Below are 24,620 nucleotides of genomic sequence, written 5' to 3' on the forward strand. Positions count from 1 at the left end.
TGCAGATGACGGTACAAAGAGGCTGCCAACTACCCACCAAGAGCCACACTCCAAAAAACCCGAATGAAATCATGGAATTCCTATTTCAACACCAGGCTGGTGAATCGACTGTTTGGGAACTGGAACCCAATATTCCCAACGAGACTGAAATTTGCAACTCCGATTTGGAGGGAAAAAAGAAGGAAAGTAAATAAGCTAAATTATGGGGCAGATTTCCAGATTTTTCACTTGTGATGCCTTAACAACAGTGTGGAATTCATTAGTTTTTAAAAAAAGAGATGTGATACAGCATTGACTCAGGTTAATATATGATCTGGTATTTATCTATGTGGACTACTGAGTCAGTTTTGTTTTGGGTTGCATTCCGTTAGAGGCTATCCTACCCCCGACATGCCAGAAGTGAGCCAGGACATGGCGAGATCCACGACGCGCCACAGGCCAAAGATCCAGTCACGCCTGCCGCTGAGAATGGAAACCCTCTACAGCGTAAGGTTCGGGGACTTGGAGCCCGGGTCAAAGTTTGTGAAGTCAGGTGACATCTCAGGCTAAATGCCAACAAGTCTACGGGTCAGCCAAGTCAAAAGTAATTAACAAGACCTGGCCCACTCAAGCAGACTCCCCATTAACCGAGTTAGGCCGTTAACACGGGTTATCAAGTCTGAGTGAGAAAGAAAAACATGGCTAGTGAGTGAGGAAGTACCAGAGCAGACAACTAATCCTGTTTATCACATTTCTCAAACATTCAGGGTCAAAAAGAGCCCACTTTTTCCCTATGGGGTGGGGGCAACTTTTTCATTTTTCCCCCCTCTTCTGCTGTGGTTTCAAATTATCTGCCTTTGGGTAGCCATTTATGCCTTTTAAATGAAACAAATCAGCATTCCAGACTTTCAGGCTCTTTGTAAAAAAAGACACGACGTCATGCAGAAAGGCCAATTTAGATATTGCATGTCTGAATCGAGCTAAACTAAAAACATGTATTATATAGAAAACCTTGCATGTAAAATAAATGTCTGATTTTAAAATGAGGTTCTAGCTTTAGGTACTAGTGGAAGGAAAGATCCTTGAAGTCACCAAACTCAAACCGGATAATCCTCTCTAGCCGTCAGCAAGGATTACGCTGGATTTAATAATTTCTAACCAGGTCACAAGAGAAGTGTCCAGGGCTATTTTCATTCGAGATGCATCAGGGAATACAACATTTATCAAACCCCTCTTTAAGAAAATGAGAAGGAGATTTAATTGTACTGCTTACATGTGATGTAGTAGTTGATGTTCCTTTTGAATTCAAGGCCCATGTAGTTTGGACTGAACTCCTGGAACTTGATGGTGAATTTGATGTCCTTCTCTGGCTTGTTACAGTTCACCAACACGTTGGGGTCCATGACTGTGCTGCAGGAATCCGCCTGTTCCTTCTTCACCAGGTACAACTTGTAGTATTCGTACGGTCTTCCGACATCTGCCTTCGGACAAATAATGTCCAGCTTGTCCCCAATCTCAGGATAAATCACCAAGCCTTTCCCTGGCTGAAACCTGGAAATAAAAGCCAACAGTTAAGAAAAGCACAGAGGCATCAAACAAATTAAACCAATATCAAATCTCTGTAGCTTCACTCCAGGCGGACTGTTAACGTTGTGCGATGTGCGATATGTGCGTTCGTGTAGAATATTTTGATAATTGCTTTAGGCTGCTACTTCAAAGGTGGGTATTTTCATAAATGTCATCTAATCCTGTTATAGGGTATAAGGATTTCTCTTCACATAATTTATTAAATGTCTGTATTTTGCTGTCCCTGCAGCTGCTTTAAATTCTGCTTAAGTCATATGCTGATCTCATCTGTCAGTCTGGTTCAAAGATATACCTCCAATGCAGGCTGCTAGCAAGTACAGTCACATGATACAGCTGTCACGGTAACGGAAAGGCAAAGGACAAATATGGTACAGCTTCAGCTACTCTTCATACTGCTTTGTACTTTACCATCCTCATGCTACTCTACCGTCTATAAATTATTTTGCGGAGCTCTTATCAAATTGTACTTTTCAACTGATGAAAAGACATTCCTGGAAATGAGAAGATTTAGCCACGAAGGTATGCAATATCTCATTATGGGATGTAATTCCTATGGATAAATGATGCATTTTTCCCAAGCATTTCTGAATTTCAGGACATAACAATACATTTATTTTTTCTAGTAATGCCGTGAATATTAGGGGTCTGGAGTAACATCTATAATATAAATAAACGCTAATGTAGCTATAAAAGAAGAGTACAATGCATATAACACGGCGAGGTAAATTGAGACTTCACATTGCAAGGAGGTAGTGGCTGTTGTGCCCTTCCCACCCCCGATTTTTGATTCCCGCCTTGAGGGGAAACCGCTTGAAACAGGAGTTCTCCCGAAAGGATGAGGTCGGCTCAGTGGATCTGCGATACTGAGGCCAGGAAAGTGTGAGGGTTCGGTGAGTGATGTCCTACAGCCCCGCCATCCCGACCACCTCACTCCCCGAGAATTTCGAGAAGACTGCCACTGCTACACCCCTCATCACTCGTGCCAAAGGAACGCCTCGGTCCCGATGCATGATTGCAGGCCTGCGATAATGCCGAGATAGGTCTCTGTGGGCCCCTCTGTTCCCCTTGCCTTAGGTAGCTCGCTTTTTAGCGTCATCTTGCCTGTATCATTGCTCTACGCTCCATCACTGCATCTTCAACATGTAATTTACCACCTCCTCTTCATATCGACACATTTCACACTTTTTTTTCGATAGCCTTCTGCATGTAGCTTATCCCATTTCTTGTTGGATTCAAGACAGCCTCCCGTCTGCTAGCTCCTATAAAACTTTTTTTTTACTCAATTCCACGAAATGTCTTTCTGCTCCTCAGTCGATTCATTCTTTATCTTGCGCGTAAATTGGAATCACACTCAATAAGATGAAACAATGGCCAGCAAGTATGTGCTAGTGCTAATTATGCTGGACAGAAATATCAATATCAATTCCTTTGATCTTTGTGTAAACACAATATGCAGCATTATTAGCATGGAGAATGCTAATTTTCCCTCCACTTTAAAGACAGCCCTGCCATAAAGACAGGCTACGTTGTTAGGCAAAAATCTATATTAATGTTTACATGCACATCAATGGGTATACTGTTTTGTATAACTTACCAGTAATTACATAAAATGGTTCTTTTGAAAACTACAGTACTTCATTGTACTAGAATAACAATTAGATACTTATATTTCATATACATAGATTCATATAAATTTATAGACTGCAGGAGAATTTTTCACTAAAAAGGCATGTGAGCTGGATTATAATATATTATTTACACATGGTACACTTGAAGATACCTTGTCAAGACACTGAAAAGGTACAAAAAAGGGAGTTTCAAGCACAAAATACCTCAGCTAGCACATCAGACAAAACTTAGTACCCTTAGGTATAGGATACAACATGAAAAGCAATACTATGAACTACTGTGATGATTCAACCTTCTGACATTTATTAAGGAAAATATGTAAAGTCACAGCTCTATAAATAAAGCAGTAACTTCATAATGCGCATTTCTTATATAACTCAATGCTTTGACTCTAATGGACAAAATTTTATTATGATTTATTAAAAAAATTAATGAATCACAATTCCAATGTGTGTCACATACAAATGACATAAGCATGCAAGTCCACTGAAAATATCTGAATTGATTTGTGATTTATCTAATAAAAATACGACAGATGACACAAACCCATGGCGTCATTGTTGTTGCATAAACTTTTAACAAGTAAATAATGCTGTTGCAGTTCGCAGTTTACTTAACATCCTTTTATAGAAATCATGCATTTGACAAGATTTTAATTTTCTTTCATTTCAAATTTAACTTAAAATATGACATGTCAATATTAAGTCACATGTTTATGACACTATTTTCCATTATTTATATAGCTCTACAACATTACTAGGAGATTTTACAATTCACTCAATGTACTTTAACGATCATATCCATGTAATTATCTTTAAACTGCAAATGTTTACACTGAAATTTGTGGATATTCAAAGTACAACACAGGCATTGTAATTTAACAGGTACAAACCTATGACCTATGCTAAGGTCATTTAACATGTGCAACAAAGAGTATAATCAAAATACTTCCAGATGCAGCAGCCAATGAACACCAATACTGTGGTTTGGAATTCAAAGAGAAAAACTCACAGCACACACAGCAATGTGTTTAAGTGGAATGTTCCCTCCTTTCAGCATCGCTCAGACTCCATTCTCAGACAGGAACTACGTACAACAATGCCGTATATCTCAATATTCCCTTTTATAGCATACATTATTGCCCTGCATGTTCCCTCTGCCCCACAAAAAAACCCCAAGGGACCAGATCACAATGACGTAGCCACACTTGGAAACTAAAAACCTGCAATTACTTTGTCTGAAATCCCCAAGCACCCATTGAGACATACTGCTGTTGACAGATTTTTAACGTTATTAATACTACTCCTTTTATTAGATGTTATTTCCTCTAAACTCCAGCTTAAAAGACTAGTCTAAGGGGTAGAAATCAATAATTTTTTAATTGACTGTTTAAAAGGATTCCCTTACCAACTATCTGCTTCAAATCAGACTTGGCTCCGCGTTTGACCAGCATGCTGATGTGAATAAACACAAGCAAACGATATGCTGAATTAATTTAGTTCCATGTGTGAAATAGTTCCGTGTGTGAGGATCCTTCATGTATTTTATATATAATGATAAAAGTATCGCAGTTAGCATGCACAGTTTTATAGCTTAAGCCATTTGAAAGAAACAATGGAAAAGCTCAGTTTTTGTGGATCCTGTAAAGAAGTTCCTTGTATTTTCATAGGTTCTGTCTGATATTTGACTTACTATACCTCTTACTAGAAGCTAAATTCATTTCTTATACATTTTCCCAAACTGCCCTAAATAATAAAAAATTTGATATATCGGCATATATAAAAAAACACTATGCTGTCTACCATTCCGGGTCATAGGTTATATATCGCTGTTTGCATTTATCTCCCTATCCCTAGATCACTGTTACATGTAGAAGGTCGTGTTAAAGGTCACTTTACAGAACAGCATAAAATTAAAGTACTATAGTATTAAGATTTTCAATAGCTACCGAATGTATTTTACTATGTATGTAATAGGGTCTCTGCTTAATGCTCACTTCAAGACAGAATACGTGTGGTACGCAATTAGAAATAACGTCGTTCTCAGATTTCACGGTCCTCGCCTAGAATGTCGGTAAAGACAAAAAAACAGGCTACCTAGAAAACACAGCATCTAGCGAGAAGAAAACGAAAAAAAAAGAATTCATGACATACGGGAGGCAAAGGAGATTGAGAGAAGGCTGCAGAGCGCTAAAGCATGTTCGTAATGGACTGGACGGAGGCAGCGGTAACCTGAGAAGGCAGATACGCTAACCCTAACTCCTTTTTGTGCATTACCATGTATCTATTGATATGGGGCATTCAGATTCTGGTAGCTGGTATTGATTTTGAACTTTCTAGCTGAGTCCGCTCGTGTAAGTGAAATCAGATTCTCCACTGCGGTGGCTCTTTCACCGAAGGCCCATCAAGGAGACAACGCCATCTTCTTGAGGTTTACTTTAAGATGCGCCGGGGAGGGGGACTTTCACGATTAGAGAAAAAGAAACTGAACTCTGTTTCGCCTAAGGCATGGTGTGGTTTCACTTTGTCTGGATAACATAGACTCCTGTGTTTGGCCTCCTGGACCTGTTTGGTTTGCTAAGCCATTCCTTAAGAGCGCTATCAGGTGACGGCGTTTAGTTTCATTGTTGTCTCCGTGGGTGTCTTTTGATTGGAAGGTGGAAGGTGAGAAGGGCGACCGAAAACATTTTCTTTTAAGCTGGCAAATGTCCCGGCTCTGCTTTCCGCCCTTTGCAAACAGCCACTTTGTGTCACGCCGGAGTGGGGAGACGAGGAACAGGGAGTACGTCTATTCAAAAATGGCATAAAATGCTAATTCTACTACAGCTTGTGTGGCACATCAAGATCCTTAACAAAAAGAAATGCTTGTGTTGAGAGATACATTGCAATCATTCAAATTGTCACAGTAGACATTAAAAAATGTATACAGCATACAATAGTCACACAGCGTTCCTCTTGGTGTCTGTAAGTTATACTTTTTTCAGATAAGAACCTCACCAATGATGGATGCTTTGGATAAGGATCCAGTACGTTGCATCCCAAACAACTGGGTTTTGTGTAAAATAACGTTACATCACTTGCCAGTCATGGAGGTTTGAAACAATGGTGCGATTGTTTTCTGAGGGAGGGACCAGCTAACAGAATCTAACTAAATCTAACCGAACTGTCGATATAAATGCAAATACGTGTCACAAACCAGCCTACTAAACCGACTCAGTGCACTCCTGCAATGTAGTTAGTCCACAATGCACAACCACAAACGAAAGTTGTACTTAAATTAAAAGGCTAAAGTACAACTGAAGATCAGTTTTAATTAGACAGATGAATTTTTACATTTTCCTCAGCAATGGAAGCTCTACCAGGTCTTTTCCATGCCAACATCCTATAAACTTGTCAAAATCAGGTACCAATACAGTCAATATTGCTGCTTTAACAATTACAGCTGCAATGAGAGTCTCAGATGCATCAACGGTGGTCTGTAAGCTTTCACCCAACAAGTGTGATCTGGAAGGATATATATTTTGCCATGTTCTGCCAAACATCGACTGACTTTGAACATATCCTGAGACGTAGCTCTGAAATTCCTCAACATTCTCAATGCCTAACAGACTTTTTTATGCCCCCAGATGAAATGTCCCATATAATACAGTGCAACCAGGAAAGGCAGTCGATGAACCCTTGCAGCAATCCATTGCAGCTGAATGAATATAGTCTTTCATAGTTTGCTGGTGATTAAAAGACAATTATATAATTATTTGTGTTGCACAACTGTGGATAAAGGAGAGTATCTAACAGCATTTAGGCACTTTGGAGGCAGACTCAATTTTTAAAGAAGGGCAAGCATTCAGCAAAATGAACAGTGACTTTTTAAATATGTATTTAATAGCATCATATCCCGCCGTTAAGCTACTCATCTTGTTCGATGCTATCGCTCATCTTTGGATAGTGCTTGTCATAACAACGCACTAAATCTTATCTTTAGCCCATATTCAACATATCAGATGTGCTTGATATGGTTTTAGCTTACACAAACGCCCAGGAATCGGCCGTTTCATTACACATACATGTTACACACATCGAGATTATGATGGGACCTCGGACTGCTGTCACACTGGCAGGCTTGTCAGTTTCATCTCTCAGATGTGCTATTTAAATGAAATAGAACTTTTACATAGTGTAACATTTTTCTTTAGATTATATTCAGTAAGGCTTAGAGGACATATAAATGTTACAAATAAAAAGTAACCGTGTTAGTGATAGTAGTGAATAGGAAGTTGCAGCTTAAAAAGTAATTAATGTAAGGTACGGTGGATATGCAATACCGCAATATGGGTTAATACTGAAACCTTAAAAGCAAGGATCTCTCAAATGTCTAGGGTTAAGGGGCCCATTAATAAACTTTCAGAGATAAAAGCGAACGCGACGTCCTTTGTTCCCACCTCTTCACTTACGTGGGCTTCCAAACCAGCCGAGCTTTCACTTAAGGCCTAGCGTTCGCTTGCCGGTCCATTCAGGCCTCACAGTGGACAGGGCCCCATTCTCCCTCCAATTGGATTTACAAGATGCACCAGTGTGAAACATAAACAAGTTACCATGGGAACACTGGGCTTTGCAGTTGATCCTCCTCCTACCTCTCCTTTCTCTCTCTCTCCCTCTCATCTGTTTTGTTTTTTTTTCTTTCATGCGGCCCTGCACATTTTATCCAATATCATGATTGTCTCCTTTGAATTCATCTTTCATTATAAATAATGTTTTGAGATGGAAACTACACCGATGGGGAAAAAATTGGTGCATTAGAATTTAATGCTTATTTTGCAACATGGATGTTTTTATTATTAATTACACCAATGTATAGTAAAGTGACCCATTAAAATGCACCCAGTGAAACCTGCTGATCTGTTCAATGAGGTGGGATCAGCAGTTTACGGCCTCCATACAAAATCGATTCCGATTTTTCCATCTGATTGGTGTTTATGCTGTGCGGTGATTACAACTAACAACAGTTTTTCCAACCAGATCCCCTCAAAACAGCAGACACCCCATAATCCTTTGTAAATTGCTTTTTATTAATAATTCAACAGACTTTTTTTCCTTTATTACCATCAATATAAAGGTATTGCTCAAATCCTCACTTTTAACATTTGATCTTCTTATTCTTATAACATTCAACAGCCTTTTTTTGGTTTTTTTTTCCTGAGCTGCCTTGATTTAATTAATTGACTGGTCATTCTTCCCAAAGTCTTTGTGGAGTGTTTCCCAATAATGATTTTTTGGCACGAACGTTTCTTCTTTATTAAAGCACTGTTACTCAGCTAACACTAAAATAATGGTCTTGCTGAAATCCTGACTTTTAACATTGGATATGAGAACTACTTTTAAAGCATACAATCGCCTTTCTTTATACATTATTATTGTGTGTGTGTGTAAAACATTTTTTTCTTTTCTTTTCTTTTTTAAAGCTGTCTTGCTTTAATTAATTGATTGGTCATCCTTCCCCAAGTCTTTGTGAAGTGTTTCCCAATAATGAGTTTTTGGCACAAAGTTTTGTCACAGATGTGAGCTCGCCGACACCAAAGCAACAGGGAAGCAATTAGCAATCACTTCCTTGTTAAAGCCTCCATCAGGAAACTGTATCCCTGGTATATTCTGATCCGGATAGTCGGGCTGGACTACTTAGAGCGTACTACTCAATTCCCAAAAGACCCCATGCCTTATGGTGCAGGAACTGTAGAACAGCTGCAGTTAATTGTAAAATGGGTGTTCTCGGTATCAGTGTAAACAGTTTTGCCCTCAACAGCTCCCCGGCATATAAGCCAATTTTGCAATATGTATTGGAGGTTTGGGACTTTGAGCTGAAATCAGATTCTTCAAAAATGCGCACACGGAATCCAGTGACATTTGTGAGACACACTTCCTTTTAGTTCCGACTTCTACATTTGGAATGACAAGATCCTACATGGAATTGCCAATATACACTCTTATAGCCGTGGCAAACCCCAAAGTGCTCAGTCTCTTTGGGGCACACTTGCAGTCACAGGCACAGGAAGGCGTTTTGAGCTCAGGTCACTGAAAACTGGGCGGACTAATACAAAAGTTCTTTTTTTATCATTGATAGCTATCGACAGCTAATGTCGGTAGTCTTTTTGGAAAAATAATCATAAAGTATGCGAACCATTGCAAGATAAATACATTTTTTCTTTGACGAAACAGGGGGGCGCTGAGCGACCCCCGCACCTCTACTTCCTGCACTACTGCCTGCAGTGCAGATACTCCACATTGTCCAGAATGGGAAATCGTACTGAAATTACAGAACTTTGGACGAGTTTAAATCTTATATTATATTTACAACCGATATACCCACAACAGTCTTGCCAAAGAAAATATACACTTCGATTTCCGTTACAGAACACAATTAAATCTGTAGTAATCTTTAATGATAACCTCCCCATTTAAAAATACAGAGAAAATATGAAGCTTGTTACATCTTTCTGAATCTTTCCTGCCTTCTGCATTTCTGCGTCTCAGGTGCATCACGTAGCCCAAGTTTTCCACCTTCTGAACACTTTTGCCTTTAGTTAAGGAAGATCAGCAGGTCCTGCTGCAGCCACAACTGTGCAAGTGTCAAAAACCATAAGAGGTCAGCTTGCTAGCCTTCATCCAACAAGCATGCACACGCACACACATACCCTGACAACCCCAATACGCCCACTCAACACAGATGTACACACACCCCTGACTTTCTCGATGCTTAACAGATTTTCTTCTGTCACCCAGAGTGAGAAATGTGTTTCCGCCTTAGGAATTTCGTTTTGCTGAAAAACGACTTCGCGTGACACGCATCGATACTGCAAAAAACTTGAAAGTTCGCAAGCGCTCCCATTGGAATAGAAATGCATTGAAAATGCAAAGAGATGAAAATGCATTCCTGTTTGTTTAACCAGGTGTTGCTTCTAAGGCATCTATTAATGGATACTTATTTAACATCACTATAACTATTAAATACATGGCATTGAAATATTTCCATTCTCTTGGGTTACCACAGAGACAGACTTGGCAATATCAGCGATAGCATATGTGAACCATTTACTCTTTCAAAATCCCGAGTCTGCACTTGACAGCAGTTATGTGTTCATAGGAGCTAGAATCATAATTATTTAAATTATATAAGTGACCTGAAAAAGCCTGCCTATATTCCATAATTATTGCAATTAAATGCCCGCTCGCCCTGCAAGTAAGCCCTGATTAACTTCACAGTCAAGCTTTACTGCAGTTTATGAATTCCTCCATTTCTAGCACAACACATGGCCAAAAAATTGGGGAGTAGGGGGCAATACTCAGGGGTGGGGGGGGGCATTTCTACACCTCCCTGTCCTACTTTCTTTGTACAGCCGAACACAGGACTTAGGCTGACTTGAATACCACCAATTAAAGTGTGCGTTTTACTCATTTATTTAGCACATGCAAATGAAGTTCATTCATACTTTTTTTTAACCCATGACAATGCTCTCAAGTTCCTCTAAAAAAGAAAGGAAAATTCCCATGAGGGGAAGCCCCCCCACCCCCTCCAGTTCACTCCACAACACCTCCCCTTATGCATTCCAAGAAAGAATATAAGCACATGATTTGGTATCCCCCCTCAACCCAAAATATCCATGTGCTGGAGGAGTGATACAATGGAACGGCGGGGAGTGCTGGCAGGCTGGAGCGCCGGCCTCGGCCCGCTTGGGCACTTCAACTGTCACCATTCATATCTCCCTCAATGGGCCCCATGCTGGCAGTAAGTTAAGGAAATATTCAAAGGGCTGTTTTGTAAGCGGAGGACATCCCCCGACAAACACATTGATAACCAATGAATAAATAATAATCATCACCATCATCATCATGAACTGTGTCAACTAAAAGGAAAGAGAATGAAGAAATTATAGAACGTTTTATTTGCTAATAAACAGCTACACAGATCAGTCTGAATATTATTATTATTATCATTAATAACAATAATATTAATAATAATGATAATGATCATAAATAATAAAAATAATGATGATAATAAAATAATGATAGTAATATCAAAAACATCGTATATATTGAGACTCCATTTAGTGTAAGTCCTTAGGCAACAACAGTAATTATCATTAATGATTTATGATGATTCTGTAATCTATAGAACGGTAGATGTAATCTAATCTGTTGGTTTGGCATATTTACAACAAAAGCAGTTTTTATAAGATCCGAACATGTTTCTGCAATTAATATCTGTCTGAAGAATGATGGCGGCGTGTCGAAATTGTCCATCACAGCAGGTTAATCTTCATGAATACATGGATCTGACAGTTCATGACGGAGGAGCAAGAAAGTAACACATAGCATTACACGGCTATATATTTACAACTGAACATATGTAGCTGCACTATAGATTTACTCTTGAACAAAAAAAAAAACCATTAGGAACGGCATCCATTACAAAAGGTTGGGTTACATGTTAACAAAACCTTTTCTGGTATAGAAGTACATCGGATTCATTTTAACACAGTTTGTATGAAAGAAAACACAAAACTCATCACACATATCCAGAAATACATCTGTGAGATTCTGCAAAACATGTATATAATGTATATATGCTGAGAAAATCACATCCCGCATGACTAAACAGTCCCAAAAAGAAAGCTTACTGAGCATCTTCCCTACCACATGAGTGCATCTGAGGCTCCCCACGCCACAAAAGACAAATTACATATTTCGCTTCAACAGACGCCTCGGCCGCTAAATCCCAAACTCCACCAAGAAGTCCAGCCAGTGATACGCAGAGAGGGAGCGACCAAGACAGGAAGTCTGTTGCTGTGACAGCAGCGAGCACCACGCTATCAGCTCACATGGTACACAGCCCAGGAGTGCTGCACTCTTAACTTTCACTTATTCTCAAAGGAGCTTTGAAAGAGAGAAAAATTATAGCTGGAAGAGGAATCTGGGTGGGATTCAAGCGGGATCCATATCGCCGCAAGCAGCTCTGTAAACCGTAGGGACAGAGGGGCCCTTTCTTCCTCTCGTTCCTCCCTCTAAGAGCAGCGCAGCCAAGGCGGCTGCTTTCCATCCTGGGAGAAACGCGGCCACAGATGGACTCTTCGTGGTCTGCTGAAGATTCCAGCTCTAAGCCTGGGCCCTTGTGGCAGCCGGGCCGGGCCGATCGCGGCCAAGGGCCGCTCTGTGCTGAAAACCTGTTGGATGCCAGGGGGATTTGGAGAGGAGGAAAGGATGAAGATCCTTCACTAGATTTCCCTTGGCCCCCATTTCCCAAGAGTAATACATGCTCTTAATGAGGATGCTCCTGCCCAATGCCAACGTAGATTATGCAATAAAAAAAAAAAGGGCTGCATTTTCGCCACACAAGAAAGTAATTTTCCTAGAAGCAGCCTAAATTGCGTCGGTAAGAGGAAAAGAAATCGCAAGAGTGCAGCCGCAGCGAATCGCAGGAAAGTTTGCTGGTGTGTCGTGGGGCTGGTTGCAGAAGTAGCCGCTCGTTTTTGCAATATGTAACAGTGACGTTGACGTAAATGCATTACACAAATTTCAGTTCATCTTACTCATCCAAGGTATATATTTACTGTTCGTGTTTAAATGATAACTCACAACTTAAAGCAAGAGGCTGGTTTTCAGCTCGAAGATTTGAGATATGACTTTACAGTGTCATTCCTTCACATTATTTAATTTATTGTTATAAATATAAATACAGTCCTGATAATGACTGCCAACGTGGAAGGAATGGGGGGAGGTATGTGGGTGGAGGAAATATAGCTCATCAGTCTGTTCCCTAACATTTTGGAGAGAATACAACAAAGTTACTCCAGTGATCTCCACCCCCATCACTTTCTCCCTTTGAAAATAATAACGGGATTCAGCTAGATATAACGCAGATAAAGTTAAGTCTTCGATCCATTCATTCAGCTGATTTATTTCCACATACTCTTCAAGCGCATCACTGATAACAAAAATAGCTGCTATTCATTTTTTTTTTTTTAACCCAGGACTTGTGATTTTCACAGGACTCGCAGCTCCTGGACTTTGCACTGTTGAGTGCACAGGGAGAAAAAAAAAAGAAAGAAATCGATTCAAGATTTTCATTTACAAGAGGGTTAGGCATTCCAACACATTACCCACAATTGGATTTGGAGAAGAGCTGTGTGTGTTGGTCTGTAATCATTGCAACATGTTCTGCTAGAGTTTGAGGCTTTTAAAAAATGTTTACCTAATGATATGCTACAGTCTATATGCATACAAAGTTTTTTTTAAGTTACTAACAAAATCAAAAACATCAAAATCATAAAAAATTAGGAAATGGAGAGAACAGAACAAATGACAACATGTTTTTATATTACTACTAAACGAGTGTTACAGTTAACTAACTTCGAAGTAGCACATGAGGCCTTCCTTAAAATACAAACAATGCTAGCTAAGACATCGTACTTGACTTCTGTGGCATTGTCGTCTCCGCTACATAAAAATACAGGCAGACGTCCGTGTGTTACAAGTCACGTCTTCTGTTTAAAAAAAAAAAACCATCAGGTTTTCAGCTGGGTGAAATTAATGTGCTGCATCAATGAAGGATAGCGAGATTTTTTCTTCTTTTTGCCTGCCAGCCTTCAGGCATGTCCAAGCAGGTAATAACTCTCCTGAACACACACACGACCTCAGGCCAATTCCCATAGCGTTAAGCGCGGCACTGATACCTAAGCACATATAAAGATAACTCATAAATCCTGCTTCACATTAGCCCAGACACATAACCAACAAAGGGGAAAACAACAAGCATTTTACCAGCCGGGCCGAGCCAACCTGCACTTCATCACTGCTCGCGTCAAAAACGGCCCCCAATTTCTGATCTAATAACCACAATGACATCTCCCTTCCAAGCCCCCCCACCCTAGCTTCTAGGCAATGATGTTAACAAATAAATTTAAAAAATCAGCATCTCTATAAAATTTCAAAAATCAAGACTTGTCAGAACTTCTGCCGTGTCGTGATTGTTATATCAATACAAGGTGTGTCTACCTTCTCCCGCATAGCAGATTGATGAGAAGGAAAATTTATTGATGATCATAACCTATGTTTAAAATATACTGGCATTTCTAAGTTGGCATAATGCTGCAATTAAATCTGAAACATTTGTTTGGTGCCTTAACTTGCATGAAGAAGCTTTATTGCTGTTTTTGTGAGTCTTTAAAATGCGGCGGTTTAACATAAGTTTGGCAAAGACAAGTTACTCGAATTTCCAAGAAAGGTTACTTTCTTTTGAAAGTTCTGTAGAAAATGTAGAAAAAAGCTGAAGCTAGTTCAGGTGTTGGTAAGATTTTCAAGCAGCGCACAATAACTCCATAACTCTATAATTCTATAATCTAAGACTCATGACAAATGTTTTTTTTTTTTTTAAACAACTTGTTAAACCAAGAGTCTCGACTTATTTTTGAGTTATGGAAAAACAGCTTTGAGAAAGTTAAGCTCATTCAGTTTGGAGCTGTTGATGAGTGTAATTGATTGGAAATGGTTTGTTGTTTCCATGTAAAGACTGCTTTGGCTGCCAAGTAGCATTTAATCCAAACTTCATTAATGTAATCATGAATATTCAATTAACTCTCTGTTGCCTCAATTTTACCCAGCTGCTCTGAAATTGCTCAGGATAAGAATAAGTGAGTACGGCTCATTGATAATGTCCTTTGTAGAGTTGGAGTCCTTCGTTGCCTTTAATTGGTCCTCAATGGTGGAAAGCTTAACAATTCCCCCAATGATGGTATAGATCAGTAATGGAAAATTAATATCACTGTTCCCAGAAACTGACTCTGAGAAAGACCAAAAAGAGCCTCTTCTCCTAAGGTAATTACTTGTTTTCTCTTTTTTCACACCGCTGGCTATAAACAGTTCATACATCCATCAACATAATTTATTTATTTGACATTTAAAAATCGTACAAGGCTAAGATAAAGGAAAAAAAGTGCTCAGAGGAAAAATCCTTAAAAGACAATTGTGTAACAACTATGTCAGTACAGAACATCTGATGAATAACTTGGATTCTTAGAAGATGTTTTTTTTTTAAACCGTATTTTCAGTTTCCTTTTTTTTTTTTTTTGCTTGAAGGCAACGTTGACTGTTCTCATGGTATAAAATCCAGTTTAAAGTAGCTTAGTGATATACAATAGCAGTGAAAATTCAAGACGGCTGGGACAGCAGGAAAATCTCATAATCTTAGAATGATGCACAGATGTTTAGCTTCCTTACGAAAAACAGCCGGTACCTTTAGCTTGTATGGAGTATAAAAATAAATGTATAAAATATTTGGCCTGGCATATCAGATACCAGTTCTGTTGCACAAAGGGTCACAAATTAGGTATTTATGTAGCTGTTAGAGAAGTGAAGGTGAATCATCGTGTCTGAAATCAGGTGTCTTGAGCTTATGAAACCTAGGGGAGAAAAGCAGGACTGGGTGTGACTTTCTACTAACAAGTAAACTATTGTTACAAGAATATGATGAATATCTAAAGAAAACATACTAATTAACCCTTTAAAGCTCTGACACAAAAGGGAAAGTGGCAACACATGTTCTCAAGATGCAAAACAGTAGTCATCAGATTATACAGAGTGCCCAGACATCTCTAAACAATAAAAAAAACCAGCTCAACTGCACTGGAAAAAGGAGTGGGCTGGTCCACTGGAAATATTCTACTGCAAATTAGAGCGAAGATTAAAATACTTCAAATTTTGAAAGTTATGGATGTCCATATTAGACTGGTTAACACAAATTAATTTAATCAATGATTATAATTTAGGCTGCGAGATTAAAACACCTAGTTTTTCTTATGACTGAGTAATTATGTACAATATTATTTATGGTTAACAAGTAAGCATTCAAAGCTCAGTACTCAGTTGTCACATGAGCAAAAAAATCTGTACTGCCATTAAGTCTCTAGGTAGCTTGAGTATATAACAGGTAAGAGATATTAAGCCAATTTAAATCCCAAGTGCAATTCTTTTATTCCAAGAGACCAATATTCTTGGCATAACCTAAAGGGCACATAAACGTCTAAAAATACATACCAAATGTCACTGCAAATTTATATGCAAGCCCAACTGTTCTCCCTTAGCTTCTTCAGTGTTACTGCCTTGCTATGTACAGAACGTGTTGTTGTGTGAAAAGAATACTAAAGTCAAAGCTGGTATGTTGAGATTAGCCTTATTAAAATATATCATGTGAGCGGTGCATTTCTTCCTCCGTGTGTCAACGCCGCAGTGGAAATATGCTAAAAATGCATTATCTTGGATCAGATACTAACAACATAATAATGTGTATTTATTGTTCAAAAAGACGAACTTTAAAAGCTCAGAATTTCTTCAATATTATGTTAAGTCTTGCAAATAACAGGAAAACTGGCACCATTGCGGAAAAAACAACTGAACTGAATGTATAGCCAATAATTCCTTCAGACAGTTCCATAACCTTACAGTCCTACGCTAAAGAAAATGGCATATTTACTTCACGGATGTTTATCGTACAGTTGAAGGGTGTCTTTCGCATTTGGTGAACAGCCATCATTTACTGTGAGCTGGGAAAAAAAAAATGCATGGCTACTGTCTGCTTGCACCATGGTCCTTCTGTCTTTTGAGAATATGAGCAAACATGCTAGTTCTGCTTTTTTGCCGCGGAGGTTTGTCGTTAACTACAAAGACAGGGCCGGCCCCCTCGATATAGAATGCAAATATCACCTCCACCCTTCGTGCAGAGGTCACCCGGTCACAAAGTACAAGGCTGGAGCAGCTTTTTGAAAGCGTTGACCTTTGCAGCTCATCATGTCCGCAGGTCAGGTGGTGGAGAAATGAACTTGAGGAAAAGCTGAACTCTCAAAGAAGGCAGAATTCAAGGGCCTTCGTTATTCAGTAATCAGCTTTAACATGTGGCAAAAAATGTAGTTGTAGGGGGGTGACATAAAGCATACTTAAAAATAGTGATTTAAACAAGTTTGGAAAAGACATAAACACACACACACGCATTATATATATATGTGTGTGCGTGTGTGTCTGTATCTAAAAGGAATATGTATGTGTGTGTGTATATATATATATATATATATATACATATCCTATATATATATATATATATATATATATATATATATGCTATTATATAAGTCTGAGTTATGGAAAAACTTAGATTTATCAGTCGTCATAAAGAAGCAACAAAGAAAGCTTTGCTCGTCTACACAGTAGTTCCTTGATGTGCGGCAACTTGGTATCTATAGATTTTTACTGTAAGCAAAACTCAATTTAATATAAGTGTCTTAGAAAGCACCACTGACTAGATGCAGTCGATAGAAAAATGGCCGACTTTAATGGAAATAGATGACATCGACGTTCCTGGTTAGTTAGTATAAAGCATGTCAACACAAGGTCTGGTAGGTAATAACATCGTATTTTCTGTCTGATGAGGTGATTTCTTTAGCTAATGCAAAGAACTTAACGTAAACAAACAAGACCCCTTGTGTCGTATCTGTGCATTGTTGTCCTTCTGTAAACCCGGCAGACTGCGTAGCTATTGTTTTTTTTCATAGGCATGGTGCAAAGTCATTAAAATCCATACTAAATCATGTTTACACGTAAATCCAAGCGACAGAGCAGTAATTGCTCGGCTCTCACACATCATGTGGGATGTCAATTACACCCAATGACGGAGTGGGAACCGCCGAAACCTGGCGAAAACAATACGGATTTTTTTTTTTCTTCCAATCATTTTATCCCCCAGACTGTTTATTGTTGCATATGCTGTATTATTTAATTCTTCACTACAACACTTTCATAACATGTGCTTTTTTTTTGCTTTGTGGCGACAGCCGGAGAAAAGCTTAGAGAGCGAGGGAAAGACATGCTATTAGTACTGCTACATCATCACTATTAATGCCATCTGCAACTGATACTTGACCTTAATCTTCCTGAAGTCTGGCCAGGCTGACACCTGAGACTCTCGCTCGGCCGCTGCCTTCCCTTTTGTGGAAAACAGCTGCCCGCCCCGCGCCTCGCAATGTGACTTTGCGACACGCATTAATTTCAGCCCACTTGACCAGAACACAGAGTGGCCACTGTGTCTGAAGAAGACTGAACGCCAAATGCAGAGAATCCCACAACCATAATATTTAGCCTTTGAAACCACATCACAGGAGCCGGCCTTCGCAGCGTGTTCTGCGAGTCTTGTGGCCCAGCGGCCCGCAGATCGCTTTTGAACAGGTCGTGTTTTTATTAGCTTCTAAAATGTAGTCAGATCCAATTATTTTCTGACTTTCCTTTTCCTTCTTGTGACACCGATTGTGCCGGGAATCGTTTGTATGTCCCTAATGTGAAGACCAGGTCAAACTACATGTTTCACAGTTGGACCGTTGCCCTCTGCGGGGGGGGGGGGGGGACCCTAAAGTGAGGTCCAGCCATGAGCAGTAAGGGTCCTTATCGTGGTCCTTATATTTTCTGCCCATTAATATTGCCTGCTTTTTCATATACTGAAGGTATATTTATATATATAAATATACATAATTATATATATTTATTTAAAAAAAATTAATACTTAAAAGTCAAGGGGAATGCACAAAAGCATGTGTGAGCACGATAAAAGGTCATAAAAACGTCTCGCACCAAATTTGATCAAATCATATAATATAAATGCAACGCATGTAGTAAGACAGGGAAATAGAATCTGATAAAAACCTACAAAGTGATTAACTCCATTTCCAAAATGATTTGCAGTGAACAAAGGCGTGGTATATTTTCCAATAAAAAATAAACCCTGATGTGATGATACAAATCCTACGGTTAATTAACCACTGCCCTTTGTTTTAAATTACAGATGACAGCTCCAGAAGTGCACCAAGAAATTTTGCCCCTCCCAGTCCTTATATATTATTTTACATATGCAAAGGCCCCTGTCGGGTGCCCAGGCCCCCAGGATCTGCCCGGGTATTCGAGCTCAACCAATGCCCCTGCGAAGCTCATGCTGCTGCCTATTTCTGAAGCAGAGCATGCATGTTCAACACCATGTTTAAAAATAAAACCGTACAACTACCTTTTCAACATTTTTCAACCTGTATTTTTCTGGTCTACTTCCCTAACCACTACGCCGAAGGCTGCCATTACCACTACAGTTTGGGCCAAGCACTCGCTGTGTCAAAGTAGATAGTTCATGTTTATGTCCCAAAATCACTGTTTTCAGTCAAGAGCAAATCTCATAAAAATATAGCATTAAGCCATCTGTGTATAATAATGCCTGTCAATGCTATTTTGTTGACCTGGAAACAAACGGACGATAAATAAGCAAATGGAATGCATAGATGTGATCGATAAATTAGACAGATATCTGGAGTCATTGCACACTTCGCACATTTATAGGTATTAAAGAATGGGGCTGATAGGAATTCAGGCGACGTTTCTCCCAAAGTCCTCTTCAGGAGACGTTCTTGCAAACGGATTTGAATTGTTGGCGGTGGCCATGCTTTGATACAGTGAATGGTCAGAAACTGAGGGGGGAGAAAAGTTCCTCACAGATGTTTAGAAAGCTTTAGTCTACACCCCGGGGGGGTGGGAGGGCATTCTACAATAACTTATCGCCACACTCACCCCTGATGCATTCTGAAAGAATGCCTTCATGAACCCATGCGTGAACGAACTGGAATGCAAAAGGTATTCACAGGAAAGGGGCATTTTCATACACTTAGACAAACTAAGGAGTCCCTTTCATGTCATTTATTCACTCAATATGTGTATGTTACATCACAAACCCAGGTGACAATCAAGCAAAAATCAAACCAACTGACAACTTATCACACAGTCAAGTCAAAGATGGTGGCCCACATCAGCTGACTGGCAATCATTAACTAACTTCCATGTTAGACTGTTTATCTGTTCCGCAAGACCAGATTAGTAACACTAAAATGTCTCGGACAACATCAGCGTAGCAGTGTCAGATATATTCACGGCTCTGATAAATCAGCTTCCGCACAACTTAGACGATGATGTTACTGTGGGTCTTTGGTTTGCACACATGCCAGTGCTGTGTGTCAGGAATTCATTAACACAAGCTGCCCTGACTTATGCATTAATTATCTCAGTTTGAAAATCCTGATAAAGTTAAAAGGAGAAAAGGAATCTTCCAAAAAGTAAAAGAATGTAAGGTCAGTGCAGAATGTGACCTCTAGGGCTCTGAGGTCTTCTGCAGGCAGATTTACTAGATGTCTGAACTCAGAAGAAGGTGACTGAAACTGAGCCGAAAAGATTCTGAGAAAAGTCTTCATTTCTCCTGAGCCAGATCCTTCCTGACTGTGCCATGTTTTTAAGCAACAGTCCTCTGCTGAAAATGGTCGATGCTCCGAATACACAACTAAAATATGGATGAAAGAAGTGTTTCAGGCAATGACGAGAGCAAACTGTGAGTCTCAGCTTGCTTACTGCTCAGCTGGCTCAACCTGCACCTTAGCTCAACCATCTACACAATTGTGCTTGTACGCGTTTACCGCACACTAGTCGATGACAATGAAGACAATCTTTCTTTTCCTTGTTAGCATTTTCTGTCACGCCGGGTCTACTGGCTTTTCATCTGTGGAGCTTGCAGCTAACGGAAACTGTCAAATTCACATTCACTTGTATTTACTTGGCGGAGGCTTTTGTCCAAATTGAGGCAAATAGCACATTACAAACACACAGCTGTCAAGGAGTCAACTACACATAAGTGCAGCTAGGCTGAGCTTCGATTGCCAGTGACAATTCATTCACACCAGCAACAATATATATCCATTCATCTTCTGTACCCGATTGTCTTATTTGGTGGGGCAGAAGCTATGGGCACAAGGCAGGGAATAATCCAGCAGGGGGCGCTATCACAGGGCACCCTTACACAACATTTGTGGACAGTCACACCGATGGACTGTTCGGCAACTCCAATTTACTTAGCATGTCTTTGGACTGGGGGGGGGGGAGGTAAAACTGGAGTACCCGGAGGAAACCCCACGACAACACAGGGAGAACATGCAAACTCAGGGAGCCATGACGGAGACTCGAACCCTGGTCCTAGAGGTGTCAGGGAACAGTGCTGACCATTGCACCGCCCCTGTATGTAAAAGAAATATTATATTATCAACATACAGAATACGCGGCACGAAACACTGATTTTAAAAGAAAAGCGGAAAAATATTCACTTTCAAAAAGCTGGGCTGTTTACTCTGACCTCCAGGGCTGAAACACAGAAGGTTCCGGATCAGGTCTCAGGTTTTATGCAAAGGTTATGAAGGTAAGTGGAGAACCGGATCCAATTGCACCGCCAACGGAATAGAACCACAGGTTTCATTTCATAGCAGGCTGTGTATATTAAAAACAGATAAGATTCAGAGATAATGAGAGTAAGCCAAAGCAGATATCCCATAGGGTATGCCTCTTGACTTGCTGAAGATTAATGAAGGTCTGAAATCAAATTGGGACACAAGGGAAATTTATCACGTATTAAGACCTTTTCGGCCGGAAATGACAAGAGTGCCCAATATTGCTCCACAAATAAATACATTAAAGCGTTTTTTTAAAAAAAAAAATAAATAAAAAAAAAAACAATAAGTTAGACCCTTACCATCTTCAGAGAGGAAATCAATCTTTCGTTAAGGGAAAAAAAAACCCGAATATTCTTGTTACCTCTCCACTGGTATGTCCTGGCCTTCAGTCTACCCAGGTGCACAGAGGTTGCTCATCTTACAGCGAGTGATAGCGCCGCGTAACAGAGCAAATATGCCTCACATAGACTCCAGTTGGATTCGAGCCTTATTTGTAATGACCTACATCTGCGAAAGTAAAGGATGGCGGCAGTGAACACATTGCAAAAGCTTTCTCGACACTATAACCAAATGTTATTACAAGGACTTGTGTCATGCAATTCTATGTCCAAGCATATTTTAGATAAATAGTTCCCCGCTTATGGGCCAGAACAAGAGACAAATTCATTTACTAACTTAATTACAGTGAATTAATTATAGATCCGGCAGTATTTTCACACAGGTTAGAAGGTCTATTTTTGTTTACCCCCCCCGACATCCCAGTACAGTTGGTACAGACCTCTGCCTATGAGCTTGTAATATAAAGAAGACTACAGCTGTGTCAGAGTGCATGTGAGGATTCAAAAAATAAAAAAAAATCACAAAATACAATAAAATAAACACATTGCAACATCCAATTTTTTTGTTTTTATTCTAGCCCACTTTCAGGGACCCTCAACTGAACTGGATGAGGTACATCAGTGCCTCAGAAATTCCACAGTAATAGGCGAGCTTAGGAACTGTAAACCTCCGAGATGAAATGCTGAAAAAAAAGGCCCAATTCTGGATGGGTTACAGGCTGAATCTGAGCCCCTGCAGCTCTAGTGCTGCATGCCATCCTTCAGCATCTTTCCTCCTGATACCCCCCCCCCAGCTAATATGAGATTTGTCCATCAGATGTGGTCTTTATTTATATCCACGTTGTTTATTTTCATCACAGCGGACGTGCATTAAACACTGCGCATAAATTAAGCTAAGGGTGCATTCTAAAAGAAAAGGAGTGTATCTCAAGTTCAAAAAGAGGTTGCTTTTTTACAGTCTGACGCTATGAAAGACATAAGGTGTGCTCTCCTGGGAAAAGTACTTCTGGCATCGGCTCGACTGCAGTGTCAGGAGGCGAAGCCGCGGACACCTGCACTGCCAGACTCTTGTAGAAAATCCTCAGACCACCCCCCGGGATGCCATCTTCAGAATATCGCTTAAAAAAAACCTCCTAAGGACTATGCCGATGTAAGACTAAAGGCACGATTGGCAGAGCTGGATATTGCATACTGTTTCCCTGAACCTTAACCTTGCGACGCTCGCAGAATTTTTGTGGCACAAACTTTTGTTTCTGAGAATAATGGGCGATCGCTGGGCCTCATTGTCTTCCTGATGTCTTTCACCGTTCTCCTTTTCTCTCACGGAGACGTTTCAGACAATAGGGGAAATATGAACATTTGACTCCATCAATCAACCAGGCAATCAAAATAATTCAGTTATAGGCCATAAAATTTCTGGCTCGTTCCCACATAGTTCTGCTGCGAGACAAATGTTACTACTGTAGAACTAAGAATGAACACAGCTCCCCAATGCTAAATCTTTTTTTTTTTTAAGTTATATTTTCCATCATTTAGCTATAATTTGGTATGGAAAACATTAACTCAAAACTCAGTGAGTATATCACTGTCTATGAACATTAATAAAAACCATAGTTTTTAATAATCACTGTAACAGACCGCTGTGCAAAAGGAAATCTAGCTATACATTCAATAATGACAGAACATATCAATTAGATTTATATGATACGCAGGGAAAGTTTAAAGACTTTGAGAGTCAGTTGAGTAAAGCACAGATTTCTTGGAGCAGGGTGAAAGGGGGGGGGGCTTCTGTGAGGTGAGGTTTTCTTGGGCTGGTGCGCAACTTGATTTTCAGACTTGTCAAAGAGTGAAAGAGAACGCATGGATCAGTCGCGGCTTCCCGGAGCGCCGCCATTGAGCGGCCCGTCACAGCTGCCACGTCGCGCGGCGGTTTGAGCCCCGCCGATCCTCAGGCGCTGAGCCGCGCCGTTAACAGTGTGACTTTTAATCCGGCCCTTTCTTCGCCCGCCGCGACGGGCCGCGCGAACCTTTAATGTCGGGCATTAGCATAGCAACAGCTAGAGGGTGCCTTCGAGGGCCCGGCAGAAATGGGTTAGCGGGGGCAAACAAGGAAAGCCGCTGGGAGGCGCATGGGGGGGGTGGCTGTCTGGGGGGGGGGGCTCCTGCAGTGCCCTCCCCCAGCGCGAGTGGGCGAAATTTGCGAACAAAAGAATGACGGAGACTCCTGCAATAAATCAAACTCTTGACTCCTACCTGACACATATACTTAAGTGAGGAACAAAATTATCCAAACAGACTGACGGTGGTGGGGGGTTGGGGGTTGGGTGAGGGGGGTAGTTTGCCTTGCTGCTTCAGCTCATCAAAATCCCAACGACCGTGTGTTGCTATTTCTAAGCGCCCCTAATGGTTTCCATTTCTCCCGTATTTATGCGCTGGATGGATTAGAGCTGTTTCATAATTAATAATGAGAATTGTAAGTGAGAGTCCATCTGGTGCAGTGACATACTTACTGAGGAGTCAGCCCAGCAGGAAGGGTATCATCTATTCAATTAGATCTATGCTGAAAAGTGAGTTCTAATTGGTTTTGGAATGGCTGTCAGATCCTTCCGTTCCACAACCCGTTTCATAAGCCAGAGCACAGAGGAACAATCGCACGACATTTGAGTCTTCTGTTTGCTTTTTCTCTTTTTTTTCCCCTTACATTAAACTTCCTTTTTTCCCTGCTAACTAACCATTGGCTTGTGAGTTACAAAGGT

The 24,620-nt window shown here is 40.2% G+C and overlaps 1 protein-coding gene across 2 annotated transcripts in view; it reads right to left on the reverse strand.

Moving 5' to 3' along the window:
• Nucleotides 1-24,620, reverse strand: part of LOC125750959 (ephrin-B1-like) — a 67,727-nt gene that overhangs the window by 30,693 nt on the left and 12,414 nt on the right. For both annotated transcript variants that reach the window (XM_049029345.1, XM_049029346.1), the window contains exon 3: nt 1,253-1,530. In XM_049029345.1, coding sequence (XP_048885302.1) covers nt 1,253-1,530 — 278 coding nt within the window. The remainder of the gene's footprint in view (nt 1-1,252; nt 1,531-24,620) is intronic.

This window comes from Brienomyrus brachyistius, chromosome 10 (assembly GCF_023856365.1).
Source record: "Brienomyrus brachyistius isolate T26 chromosome 10, BBRACH_0.4, whole genome shotgun sequence".
NCBI lineage: Eukaryota > Metazoa > Chordata > Actinopteri > Osteoglossiformes > Mormyridae > Brienomyrus > Brienomyrus brachyistius.